Genomic DNA, 14,547 nt, shown 5'->3' with positions numbered 1-14,547 from the left:
ATAAAAAGCAAGAAAATAATTTTGTACCATCTTATAGTGGGTTGTGTTTTAATCTGAGTTGTTATTATGTGAATTAAGTTAAAAGACACCAGATATAGTGGTGCACACCTGTAATCCTAATAGTCAGAGGCAGAGCCAGGTGGGTCTCTGAGTTCAAGGCCAGCCTGGGCTACATATTGAGTTCCAGGCCACCCAGGGCTGCATAGTGAGACACTATCTCAAAACAAACTAACTACCCAAACAAAAAGAAGTTCAAAGACAATTTTATAAAATATTTAATAATAACTATTTTCTATAAAATATTTTTTTAAATAAAGTTGTGGTTAGCTAACATTAATTTGTTATTGCAGAAAAAGATTCATATACCTTGAGCATAGCCCACATATACAGTATTACAGTCATGGATAGTAGTGTCCCAAGCTGCTAGGCCTTCATGTTCACTCACACTTACCACTCTCTCACTTAGCCCACGCAGCTTCTAGTTCTGTAAGGCTCCCCTCGTAGTAAGTAAGCTTTGCAGGTCTGCCATTTAGCTCTTGTACTGTGTGTTTACTGTTCTTGATCAGTGTTTGGAAATGTTTAAATACACAAATGCTTAATGATTGTATTTCTGAGACCCCCACTATTCAGTATAGTAGTATGCTGTCTAGGTTTTTTTTTTTTTTTCTGTCTAGGTTTTTAACCAAGAGCAGTGGACCATGCAGAACAGCTAGGTGTGCTTTAGGTTATAAGTTTGTGATGATCTCACAGCTATGAGGTCACCTAACCATGCATTTCTCAGAACATACTCCCATTGTTAATTGATGTATGACTGTATATACTAATCATTAAGTAAATTAAGACTATAATTAGATGTCACCTCACACTTTTTAGAATGGCTACTATCAAAAAGACAGAATCCACTGATAAGAATGTGGAGCAACGTGAACCCTTGCTTGCTGTAGGTGGGAATGTAAATATGTAATACCGTTTTAGAAAACAGTATGGAGGTTCCTCAAAAAACTGAAAATATAACTTCAATTTGTGTTTTGTTTTTTGAGACAGGGTCTCTGTGTAACCTGTACTGACCTCAAACTCACAGTTCTGCCTCAGCCACTGAGACCTGGGATTACAGGAGGGGCCCCCCACACTTGACTAAAACGTAGACCTTCTGTATGATCCAGCAATCTCATGTCTGGTATATGTCTGAAGAAAAATGAAATCATTATGCCTGAGAGCTAATTGTACTCCCATGTTCATTGTGACATTTTTTTAGAGGAGTCAAAGTATGGAATCAGCCTAAGAATTCAATCCTAAGAGACCTAAGATAATTGTGGTATATTGAATGGAGTACTTCTCAGCCTTAATGAAGATGGAAATCCTGCTGCTTGTAACAGCATAGATGAAGCTAGAGGACATTATGCTAAGAGAAATAAACTAAGCACAGAAAGACAAATACTACATGACCTTGTTTCTATGTGGAATTTGAAAAGGTCAGACATGTAGAAAGTAGAATGGAGGGGACAAGGGTTTGAAGTGGGTGAACAATTGGGAATGTATTAGTCAAGTGATACAAAGTTTATTCAAGAAGAGTAAGCTGAGTTGGACATAGGAGACATCTGTGTATTCCTAGCACTCAAGAGGCAAAGCATGAGGATTGCAAGTTCAAGACCAACTTGGACTCTGTAGCGAGACCCTGCCCACCAAATGAAACAGGGGAAGGGAGGGGATAAACTACAGAGGTGATTGCTAATTAATAACAATGCAGTGTGTAACTGAAAATTGCTGCAATAGACTTTAAATATCCTTACCACAAAAAAATGTGAGATAAAGCATATGTTAGTACATGTGTAAGCTTGTATACATGTATTTCAAAACATGTGTATACCATAAATTTATACTATTTTGATTTGTTAGCTAAGCAAAACTAAATAAAAGCCTTTTTTAAAAAAAGAAAACAATTGGTTATACCTAAAATATGCATATATACATTACTATTAGTTTTTGAGGCAGTATCGTTACATAGCCCAGGCTTACCTTGAACTTGAGATCCTCTTGTCTCTGCCTCCTGAATGTTGGGATTATAATTTTACACCACCAGACCCATCTCAGATAATCCATTTATTTATTTATTACTGAATTTACTAGTGTGTGTGTGCATGCACGTTCAGTAATGTGTGTCATGGCACGTGGGTAGAGATCAGAGGGCAACTTTTAGGAGTCAGTCCTCTCCTTCAACCATGAGTTTTGGGGTCAAACTTAGCTCATCAGGCTTGTGCAACAAGCGTTTTAACCTTCTGAGCACTACTTCATTTTGTGAACTATTTTGTTAATTATAACTGTTGTGTATACATATAAACCAGCAGTCTTTATTTTTCTGAATTCTTAACTTCTTTCCCTTCCTTGTAACCTAGAAACAATAGGCTACACTGCATAATCTACGTGTTGGAGTTGGCTCACCACCCGGGGTGATATGAATTCATTTTATACTTATTCTTCAGACCTGTTAGCCCTGTCTTTGATTCTTTAATTAAATTGTCGTTCATTGGTTAGCCTTCTCAAATTGTTTGTCTATAAAAGGAGGATAGTGGTTTCTTCTACAAAGATGCTGTTGTGGATTAGGATAATGGTATAAGCTTGACAAAAATAGCCAATTATAATATCTTTGGATTGATAATTTAAACATTTTCTTATCCTGCAGTATAAGTCAGTGTTACGATGATAGGAAGACAGGGCCTTTGTTCTTAGTAGTTTTTTAGACTCTTGTTTTAATTATCTGTTTTTTTTTTTAATTCTAAAAGATTGGGGTTAGAGTTTATATACTTTTTTGTATTATTTTGTCTGCTTAGTATAATTAGTATTGCCTTGAGAGCATCAGCTTTTTTAAAAAATATTTATTATTTTTATTTTATGTGTATGAGTGTACTGCCTGCATGTATGTGAGTGCACCCGTGTCATTCAATGCCACGGAGGTCAGAAGAGGGTTTTGGATTCCCCTGGAACTGGAGTTAAGGACGATTTGCAGCCGTCGTGTCGGTGCTGGGAATTGAACCCCGGTCCTCTGCAAGAGCAGCCAGTGCTCTTAACCGCTGAGCCATCTCTCTAGCCCTGAGAGCATCAGTTTTTTAATTTTTCTTTATATTGGCTTTAGTAGACAGAGTCTCACTGTATATCTCTAGCTGACCAGTATTTCTTTCTGTATGATACCAGAAACAATATTTTTGGCTGTATTCTTGTGTTAAGGTATCATTTTTAGAAGTATTAAATGTTTCACAGAATTATTAAATCTTTGTAATCTAACTTATTTCCTCTTGGCATACTGTACTTGACACACTGTAAGCCTGGACTAAAAAGCTAAATTTTTTTGAGGCAGTCTTGCCGTGTAGTCCAGGCTGACCTGAAACTTAGCAATCTTCTGCTTCGTCTTTCCATGTGCTGGGATCGAAGGTGTCTGCTGCCACACCTGGCTTTCATTTCACTCTTAGCAAAACCCTAGAGTCATTTTTAGAGGTAGAGCTGCTTTTGTTCTTTTGGCAATGAGAGATGTCAGAATTAGTCAGCCCATTATGTTGTAGGGCTCTCCATGGCTTTCAGAAGAGCTTTAAAGTTTACTAACAAGTGTGTAAAGTGCTTCACAAATATAAGATGGACTCGAGTATATACATTTTTATAGTTTGTGAATAAAAATTTTAAATTGTTCCTCTTTTTTCACTTCATAAAGAGATTCTTTAAAAATTTTTATTTTTATCTTAAGTGTGAGCGTTTTGCCTGCCGTGTAAGTGTACCAGTGTCAGGCAGTGCTCACAGAGGCCAGGAGAGGGCTTAAGACCCCCTGGAACTGGAGTTAAGAACAGTTGTTAGTTTCCATATGTGTGCTGGGAACAGAACCCAGGTCCTCTCCAAGAGCAGCCTATGCTTTTGACCATTGAACCATCTCTCCAGCCCCTCCTTTGTTCACCTCAAGTTTATAGGTTTCTGTATAAAATGATAAGGTAGCTGTTTATACCATAATCCTCTTTAGGAAATCTCTTTGCTTTTTGTTTGTTTTGTGAGACCGTGTGTGTGTGTGTGTGTGTGTGTGAGAGAGAGAGAGAGAGAGAGAGAGAGAGAGAGAGAGAGAGAGTTTGAGACAGAGTTCTTACTATGAGTGTTAGGATTATAGGCATGCGCCAACACAGCTTGCTAGAAAAAGGATTAGGTTAGATGACCAGCAAGATGGCTTAGTGAGTAAGGGTGCTTGCTGCCAAGCCTGACGACCTGAGTTTCACATGATAAAAAGAGAGAACTGACTCCCACGCTTGTTCTCTGACCTCTGCTCCACACGTGTACCATGCACATATACACAAAATAAATAAATACATTTAAAAGCTTAAAAAAAAAGTTTAATGCTCTGCTTCATTTTTTTTTTTTTTTCTTTTTGAGATATGGTATCCCTGTAGCCTTAGCTAGCCTGGAAGTTGCTGTGTAGACCAGGCTGGCCTCAAACTCAGAGATCCACCTGCCTCTGCCTCTCAAATGCTGGGTTGACACAATCTTTTTTTTTTGGGGGGGGGTCTTTTTGAGACAGGGTCTCCCTGTAGCCCCAGCTGTCCTGGAACTCACTATGTAGACCAGGCTGGCCTTGAACTCACAGAGATCCGCCTGCCTCTGCCTCCCGAATGCTGGGATTAAAGGCGTGCACCACCTTGCCTGGCTGACACAGTCATTTTTAACAAAAATTTTAACAAAGGATTAGATCTTACTAGTAACTTTTTGTTTTCTATTTTGTTTTTGTTGTTGTTTTCTGAGGCAGGGCCTCTCTGGCCTGGAACTCACTATGTTGACAAAGAGAACCATCTGTCTCGTGAGTGCTGGGACCAAAGGTGTGTGCTACCATGCCTGGCTTAGTTTTATTTTTTAAAATGAGTTTATATTTATTATTGTGTGTTTCTATAGTGTATGGGATGGAGGCAGTGCATGTGCTACAACACATGGTGGTCAGAGGACCACTTTTAGAAGTTACTTCTCTCCTTCCACTGTGGGGATCTGGGAACTGAATTCAGTTTGTCAAGCCTTCTCAGTGATTTCTTATCTGCAGAGCCATTTCGATGGCCCTTGTTTTATTTTTGTTTGGAGGTTGTATTTTGTCTTTTTTAAAAATATTTTATTATTTTTATTTTATGTGTATGAGTGTATTGCCTGCATGTATGTGAGTGCACCCATGTCATGCAGTACCACGGAGGACAGAAGAGGACATCAAATTCCCCTGGAACTGGAGTTAAGAATGGTTTGTAGCCACCATGTGTTTGCTGAGAATCGAACCCAAGCCCTCTGCAAGAGCAGTCAGTGCTCTTAACCGCTGAGCCATCTCTCTAGCCCCATGTATTTGTCTTTTTTTAAAAAATTATTTATTATTTTTATTTTATGTGTATGAGTGTTATGCCTGCATGTAGGCATGCACCCATGTTGTGCAATGCCCGTGGAGGACAGAAGAAGCCATCGAATCCCCTGGAACTGCAGTTACAGACAGTTGTTAGCTGCCATGTGGGTGCTAGGATTCAAACCTGGGTCTTCTGCAGGAACAACCAGTGTTCTTAACTGCTGAGCCATCTCTCCAGCCCCATATTTGTCTTTTTTGAGATTTCATATTGCTTAGGCTCCTGCCTCAGCCCTCCCTGTGGGATGCTGGAATACACCACCAGTAATAGAAACCATTTTAGCATATGTATGTTTTCTTGTGAATGTGTTCTTTCATAAGATGCATAAACACTATTGACTGTATTTAACTATCTGAAGGGTTTTGACTTCTTGTGTTTTAATTTTGCATAGTCCTGGACAATTGTTTGTCTTTGAGGGCACTTGTTTTTTTGGGGGGAGGGGGGTCTTTTTGAGACAGGATCTCCCTGTAGCCCCAGCTGTCCTGGAACTCACTATGTAGACCAGGGTGGCCCTAAACTCACAGAGATCTACCTGCCTCTGCCTCCCAAGTGCTGGGATTAAAGACGTGTGCCACCATGCTTGGCTGTCATTTGCTTTTTAAATTATTTATTATTTTTATTTTATGTATATGAGTGTATTGCCTGCAAGTAGGAAAGTGCACCCATGTTATGCAATGCCAGAGGAGGAGATCAGAAGAGGACACCCTGAAACTGGTGTTACAAATGGTGTTTAGCTGCCATGTATGTGCCAGTCCTCTGTAAGAGCAGACAATGCTCTTAACCATTGAGCCATCTCTCCAGCCCTAAGAGCATTTGCTTTTTAATAAACTATGAATGTTAGATGATAGAATCAGTACAATCTGAAGAATTCAACATGTGAAATCATCAAAATATTATATATAGGTTTTGAGAGATTAGGGATAAATTATTAAATTCCTTCTATTTCTTGAAATAGTTCTATAGTTAAATAATATAATCATTTTGTCATAAAAATAGAAACTTTCAAAAAGTTTCTGGGTGTTCATGATGTTACTTTTTTAGGTTTTGTTTTGTGTTTGTTAAGAGAGGTTCTTAGCCGGGCTCAGGAGGCAGAGTCAGGAAGATCTCTGTGAGTTCAAGGCCAGCCTGGTCTACATAGTGAGTTCCAGGACAGCTGGGGCTACAGGGAGACCCTGTCTCAAAAAGACCAAAAAATTAAAAAAAAAAGAGAGAGGTTCTTGCTGTTACGAGTGAGCAGATGCTGAGATTGCAGGCTATACCGCCACATCTGCTAGTTTCTTTTAAAAATCTTTGTGAACCAGGTGAGGTAGCCCAAGCAGCTCAGCAGGTAAAGGTGCCTATTGCCAAGCCTGGCAGCCTGAGTTTGATTCCCAGGACCTGCCATGGTAGAAGAGGAGATCCAACTCCCTTATGTCCTCTGACCTCCACATACAGGTTATGGCACATGCATGTGCATACACATATAAACACACATTCACATACTAAATCAATAACTCCTTAATTACTTTATCCTTTTATAGTAAAAGAAAACACTTGAATTATGGAATTTTTAAAAATTAATTTTACTTATTTATTTGTGTATGAGTATATTGCCTTACATGTATGTAAGTGCACCCATGTCATGCACTGCCTGAAGTGTTCAGAAGAGGGTGTCCAGTTCCCCTGGAACTGGAGTTATGGACAGTTGTTAACCACCTTGTAAGTGCTGGGAACTGAACCCAGGTCCTCTGCAAGAGCAACTGGTGTTCTTCTGAGTCATCACTCCAGCTCCAGAAATCTTATTTTGTAAATTTTATTGATTTGTTTGTATTTTGAGACAGGGTCTCTCTATGTAGCTCTCCCTGGACTGAAACTCACTATATAGAGACCAGGCTGGCCTCGAACTCACAAGAGATCTGCCTGTGTCTGCCTCTTTAGAGTAGTAGGATTAAAAGTGTGTACTATCACCCCAGCTTGAGTTATGGAAATTTTAGAATTTAAAAAAAATTTTTTTTGCTTCATTTTATATGTATGCGTGTATTGCCTGCATATAGGTCAGTGCACCCGTGTTGTCTCAGAAGAGGCTGTCGGATCCCCTGGGACTGGAGTTACGGACACTTGTTAGCTGCCATGTGGGTGCTGGGATATGAACCTGGGTCTTCTGCAAGAACAACCAGTGTTCTTAACCGCTGAGCCATCTCTCCAGCCCCTGGAAATTTTAGAATTTAGCAGCAGTGCTTCTATTATAAGTTATCATGTAAATAAGAAATAGCATGGTCAGAAATCGATTTGGGAAAATTAGAGATACTTCATGGATAACTAGTGCAGAAAAATCCATAAAACTTTCTTTTTTAAAATCCAAGTTTGAGAGGCTGGAGAGTAGGCTCAGTGGTTAAGAGCACTGGTTGCTTTTGTAGAGGACCCAGGTTTGATTCCCAGCACCCACATAGCCAATAACAACTGCCCATAACTCCAGTTCCATGGAACGTGACACCTTTTTTTGACTTTTTGAAGTTTTGCATGGCATGGATATGCTTAGATACATGCAAGCAAAATACTCACATAAAATAAAAATAAATCAAAAATATCTGAAAAACCAGGTTTTGTTCATTCTTGTAGGATTGAAGGCAATTTCATCTTTGTGCTTTGACTAAGCTGCTAATGGGTTAAGAGGATGATTACAGTGGTAGAACTGAAGCAAGTGGAGACACTTAAGCAGCTGGGAGCAGCCATTTAATTTGTGTTTTTTTGATATCTAAAATCAAAAGTGTTATATTCATTTTAGAAGGTTTTGAAAAATAGCTAACAAATAATGGTTCTTACAAATATTAAGCTCTAGTTACATGTGGTGGTGCACGCTTTCAGTCCCAGCCCTCTGGAGGCAGGGGGATCTTTGTGAGATAAGACCAGCCTGGTCTATGTAGTGAGTTCTAGGCCAGCAGGGGTTGCAAGAGACCCTGCAAAAAGAAAACAAACAAACAAAAAAACCCAAAACAAACAAAAACCAAATACTAGGCTCTAAAATAGCAGTAATAGCCTTGTCAGCATCTGCCTTTTATTCAGTTGGTGAGGTAACTCCTCTGCTCTCATCTGCTTCTTACAGTGTTTGATGATGGTGATGAGAGAACACTGAGACGAACCTCTCTTTGCCTGAAAGGGGAGAGACATTTTGCTGAGAGTGAGGTAGGGTAGTGGGGATGGATTTTTGGGTTTTGACCATCTGATTTGGAGGTAAAATATGAATTTAATTCATCTGTTTCCTACACAGACACTTGACCAGCTTCCTTTAACAAATCCAGAGCATTTCGGAACTCCAGTGATTGCAAAGAAGACAAACAGAGGAAGGAGGTCCTCACTTCCTCTGTGAGTTTCTCATGTGTAGTTAATGTTATATTGATTGTTATTTAAACCTTGAACAGTTGATTTCCCAGTATGGCTAAATCTGATTGCGTAGCCTTTTCCCAGGGTCCTGTAAGGTAGACATTTTCCCTGAGTGGCTTCGTCCTTCACTTCTTCCATCACTTTGCTCAGGCCGTATCACAACTCCATCTCACTTCGCCAAATCCTTAAATGAAGTGATTTTCCTTTATTGACGGATTACTTGTAGTTTTTGACCTTTTTATTTAAAAAACACTTTAAACAAACATACTAATGCAAAGAGAGTCCATATGCCCATTGTCTAGATTCACCATTTTTTAAATGTTTTTGTCCTATTTGCTTTATCTTTCCCTCTCTTTCTATACACATAATGTAATTAGTTGTCAATTTTATTATTTTGTTTTATTGAGGCATTTGAAAGGAAGTGGCATCATGATCCTTTTCCTTTAAATAAAGTGTGAATGTCATAATCAGAAATTTTAATTTCATGTATGTAAAATATATAGCCCACAGTCAAACTCATGATAGTCTTGCCCTGAGGTCTGAAGTGCTGGGCTACAGGCCTGCATCACGTGGCTCAAAATTTAACTGAGCTGAAGTACTACAGTCAGTATTTCAGGTTTTGCCAACTGATCCAGTTACCTGCAGAGCATCTCCTGTCCCTATAGGACTACAGGCAAGTTGTTTTGTAGACTGTTCTTCTTTGGTATGGGGTTACCTCATGTTTTTCTCATTTCTAGGTTCAGGTCATACTTTTTGGACACTAGCACCAAGTGTCCAATGTTGTGTCCTTCTCAGTGTGAGGGCATCAGGCAATACACTCATGCACATAAAATGAAAATAATAAATAAAATATTTTAAAAAGAAGTGACGATGAGAGAGATTAGTCAGTGTAGACAATGAAGAAAGATGTGGCATTTCATAGCTGACAGGTCTGTGAGAGGAACAGAAGAAAGGAAAACATAAACAGGTAGGACACTCACTAACTGCCTTTAGGCCGTTTAGTACCTAACAGTACTTTCACGAACAACAGTGCTGTTGTATATTTGGGATGTTTTTAAGAATGCATCAAATTATTGCCGGGTGTGGTGGCACGCACCTTAAATCCCAGCACTCAGGGCAGATTCAGGTGGATCTCGGTGAGTTCGAGGCCAGCCTGGTCTCCGTTAGCAAATCCAGGCCAGTTGGGGCTACAGGGAGATCTTGTCTCAAAAAGACCAAAAAAAGAATGTGACAAATTATTCAATGTGCATTCGTCAAGGAAGTAATAAAAATGCATACTCATTTTCATTTTTAAAAATATAACTGAAGGCATAGCATCGACACTTAAGAGTGAACATTAGTTATCTCAGACAAGTCATCTGAATAGAGCCCCTCATGTGATTTTATTCAACTATTTTCATATTGTACTTGAAAATTGAAGTTATATCATTTGACCTCTGGCATTAAAAAACAGATAATCTTTTTTTTTTTAAGTGCATTTGATAACAGTCAGTACTTAATGGGAGTATAATTAGGCTTCTCTGTCCCAGCTGGTGGATAACATAGGCACCTGAGTCCATATAGTCACTGACTTAATAACGTAAACTCAGAATTGCATAGGTGGCTGGAACTATTTGTATAGGGCAGGAATGTGCCTATTTCCTCAACCTCAGTAAAAATGGAAAGGCTCCCTTAGGCGAACTGAGTGTGTGGAAGTCATACCACTCTGATGATATCAAATAATTGTTTATGTTAGGATAATGATCAAATTGTTCTACCTCTTAGTACTGAAGATGAAAAGGAAGAAGAAAGTAGTGAAGAGGAGGATGAAGACAAGCGGCGTCTCAATGATGAGTTACTAGGAAAAATTGTGGGTGTGACATCTACAGCTGAGAGGATGGAATGGTATCCTGCTTTGGTAAGTGAGGTTTCTTTGCCAAGTGAATCAGCTGTAGTCTTTGTTTAAAATAGGATTTTCAAAAAAGATTTGAGATATTTTGGCAGTATTAAATTCTTTTAAAAATTATTTATTTTTCAATATTTTATTATTTTTATTTTATGTGTATGAGTATATTGCCTGCATGTATGTGAATGCACCCGTGTTGTGCAATGCCACAGAGGTCAGAAGAGGGCGTCAAATCCCCTGAAACTAGAGTTTCAGAGGGTTGTTAGCTGCCATGTGGGTGCTGGGAACTGAATCCAGGTCCTCTGCAAGAGCAGCCAGTGCTTTTAACTGCTGAACTCTCTCTCCATCCCCTTAGTTACTTATTTTTATTGTATGTGCCTGCATGTATGTAAGTGCACTGATATTGTGCAATGCCCATGGAGGCCACAGGAGGGTGTTGGATCCCTTGGAACAGCCCCAAGTATTACAAACTTAATAAAGATTTTTTTGTGCATTTAAAAATGAAAACAGGAGCTGGAGAGATGGCTCAAGTGTTTAAGAGCACTGCCTGCTTTTACAGAGGACCTGGGTTCAGTTCCCAGCACCTACATGGCACCTAGCAACCATCCCTAGCTCCAGTTCCAGGGGATCTGATGCCTATTTTGGCCTCCATGGCCTGACAGTGTGCACTTACACAAATGCAGGCAAAACACTCATACACACAAAATGAAAACAAATAAATTGAAAATTAAAACTGTCAAATCCACAAAAACTCATCAAATATCCCGTTTTCCTTCTTTCCAGTCTCCTATCATTTATCCAGAGCTTACAGTTTTTTTCCCTTAAAATGTGTCTAGTGGCCTCTTTTCATTCTATTCTGTTACTGTTTTATACCCTCGGTTCCTGTAGGTTGATTCCTTACTTCTTTCATTGTTGTTATAGTTTTTTTTTTGTTTTGTTTTGTTTTTTGTTTGTTTTTTTGGTTTTTTTTGGTCTTTTTGAGACAGGGTCTCTCTATAGCCCCAGCTGTCCTGGAACTCCTTATGTAGACCATTCCTTACTTCTTTCATTGTTGTTATAGTTTTTTTTTTGTTTTGTTTTGTTTTTTGTTTGTTTTTTTGGTTTTTTTTGGTCTTTTTGAGACAGGGTCTCTCTATAGCCCCAGCTGTCCTGGAACTCACTATGTAGACCAGACTGGCCTTGAACTCACAGAGATCTGCCTGCCTCTGCCTCCCAAGTGCTGGGATTAAAGGCATGCACAACCACACCCAGCTATAGTTTTGTTTTTTGAAACAAGGTATCACCGTCTAGCCCAGGTTGGCCTGTAATTCACTGTGCAGAACAGGCTGGCCTCAAACTCATGCCTCCTCAGCTTCCCAAGTTATGAGATTATGGTGTGAGCTGCCATACCTAGCTCCTTAATTCTTTCTTTACTAAATCCCAACTTATTTTTTTTAGAACTTTTTAGGAGAAATCTTTAAAAATAATTAATTACCTCACTAGTCCAATTTTCAAAAATGTTTAGTCAAGCCTGGTGTGGTTGGCACATGCCTTGATCCCAGCGGCAGGCAGATCTCTCTGAGATCACGGCTAGCCTGCTCTTTGTAGTGAGCTCCAGGTCAGCTGGGATGGGAGACCCTGTCGAAAAAAGACAAATAAATAAGCCTTTAGACAGACATTGTGTCTCATGGCTATGTAGTCCCAGCTTCTTAGGAGTCTGAAGCAGGAAGATTGCCCCAGGCTAGAAGTTGGATACCACCCTGATGCATCATAGAGCTTTTCTCAAAATAAAGGAGTGCCAGGCATGTGTACTGGGCGTGTTCACTGGGCATCATGGCCCCTGCCTTTAATCTAAGCACTCGGGAGGCAGAGGTAAGTGGACCTCTGTGAAATCGACTCCAGCTGGTCTATGTAGTGAGTTCTTGGCCAGCTGGGGCTACAGGGAGACCCTGACTCAAAAAGCAAAGCAAAATGACAACAACAACAAAATAAATTTAATAAGGGACCCAGTATTGAGGGGCAGATCTTGAAAACTTGCTGGCTCGCTGGTCTAGCTGAAAAGGAGAGGTACAGTTAGGTGTGGTAGAATATATCAGATACCTTGTTCTAGCCTTCCATGAGCATGGACATGTGCACCTACACATTCTTGTGCACGGGCCACACAATCGTCAGTCCATCAGTCATTCAGTCTACCTTTAGTGAGTCTACCTAAGTAATTTAATGAATTTTCTTTTAATGAATGCTTTAGTCTATCTTTAGCTCTTATTTTCTTATTTTCACTGTAAATGCTCTTCAAGTTTCTTTTGCTTTTGAGACAGGGACTTGCCTCAGATTTGCCATGTAGCCTAGGATGACTTTGAACTTCTGATCCTCCCATTTCTACCTCTCAAGTAGGATTGGTATGTGCCACCATGCCCGGTTTTATGTTATGCTGTAGATTGAACCCAAGGTTTCATGCATGCCAGGAAGCCCTCTACCAACTATGCCACTTTTTTTTTAACTGCCCCATCTATGATACAAACTCCTGTGAGCTTTTGTCCCTCCTTAATTAGTATTAACCAAGGATAGTGGTGAGTTTGACTTTGTTCTAAATTCCTTAGACAGGGAAGTATAGGACTTGAAATGCATTACCCTCAGGGAGTTTTTTTTTATATTTTATTTATTTTATTTTATGTGTATAAGTGTATTGCCTCATGTATGTAAGTGCACTCATGTCATGCAATGCCTCTGGAGGTAAGAAGAGGATGTTGGATCATCTGGAACTGTAGCTATGGATGGTTATTACCTGCCATGTAGGTGCTGGGAATCAAACTGAGGTCCTCTGAAATATCAGCCAGTGCTTTTAATCACTGAGCAATCTCTCAAGCCCCACCCTCAAGGAGTTTTATTGTACATATCTAAAACAGTATATGCTAATCAGAAGTTGTATAGTAATTTAAAAAATACTTTACTATTTTTATGTGTATGAGTGTATTCCCTGTATGTATGTAAGTGCACCCATATTGTGCAATGCCTGCGGAGGTCAGAAGACAGTGTTGGATCCTCTGGTACTGGAGTTACAGGCAGTTGTTAGCTGTCACGTAGGTGCTGGGATTTGAACCTTGGTCCTCTGCAAGAGCAGTCAGTGCTCTTAAGTGCTGAGCCATCTCTCCAGCCCCATATAGAATTTTTTAAAATACTATACATAAACTAGAATTAAGAGAATAGTAGAAAGGAAAGACTCACTTATGTTTTAAATTTTGGAAATGATAAGTATCACATTGTAATCTACACATACAGAGACAGAATGAGAAGAGATGGACAAGAGAGAATATTCATGACTGGAATCAAGAATACTGGGTAGTAAGCGAAGCGTGGTGTCACATGTCTTTAATCTCAACACTTGGGAGGCAGAGGCAGAAGGATCTCTGTGAGACTGAGGCCAGCCTGATCTACAGTGAATTCCAGGCCAGGTGGAACTACAGGGAGAACTCAAAAAGCAACAAACAAACAAAATGCTTTATGTATTTTGAGAATCCACATTGGTTGGCCATTAGGCGAGAGTAGGGGGTAATAGGAAATAGAATAGAATAGAATTGCATCTGTGGCAGAAGGGTCTTCAGAAAGAATTACAACATCATTCTGCAGAGGTGTTTGCAAAAGAATGGCTTTTGAACTGCATATTTAGGAATGTTTATGAGGCCGAAAGTTAGGTTGGATCCGTTGTTTTGGGAAAGACTGGAGGTGACAAGAATCTACTCCTAACTGGCATGGGCCCAATTCTTCCTCTTTGGTGTTTCATGTTATCCTGTGCCTGGTGGTACCACTGTACTTATCCCCCATCCTGTTCTTTTTGTGTGTCTTATGTTTGCCCTTCTGTTACACTGTTAATTCCTGATGGTAAACACAGCTACTCTACTAGACTAACAATTACAGCACCTAGCACAC

The 14,547-nt window shown here is 39.6% G+C and overlaps 1 protein-coding gene across 1 annotated transcript in view; it reads left to right on the top strand.

Moving 5' to 3' along the window:
• The window catches only part of Arid4a (AT-rich interaction domain 4A), an 87,452-nt gene that overhangs the window by 17,507 nt on the left and 55,398 nt on the right, over positions 1–14,547 (top strand). Inside the window, exons 6-8 of the mRNA XM_017799755.2 lie at positions 8,479–8,558; positions 8,644–8,738; positions 10,521–10,653. Of these exons, the coding sequence (XP_017655244.1) occupies positions 8,479–8,558; positions 8,644–8,738; positions 10,521–10,653 (308 nt within the window). The remainder of the gene's footprint in view (positions 1–8,478; positions 8,559–8,643; positions 8,739–10,520; positions 10,654–14,547) is intronic.

Source organism: Nannospalax galili, unplaced genomic scaffold (genome assembly GCF_000622305.1).
Source record: "Nannospalax galili isolate Female #2095 unplaced genomic scaffold, S.galili_v1.0 scaffold336, whole genome shotgun sequence".
NCBI classification, from domain to species: Eukaryota; Metazoa; Chordata; class Mammalia; order Rodentia; family Spalacidae; genus Nannospalax; species Nannospalax galili.
This window is presented reverse-complemented; position numbering and strand designations above follow the sequence as displayed.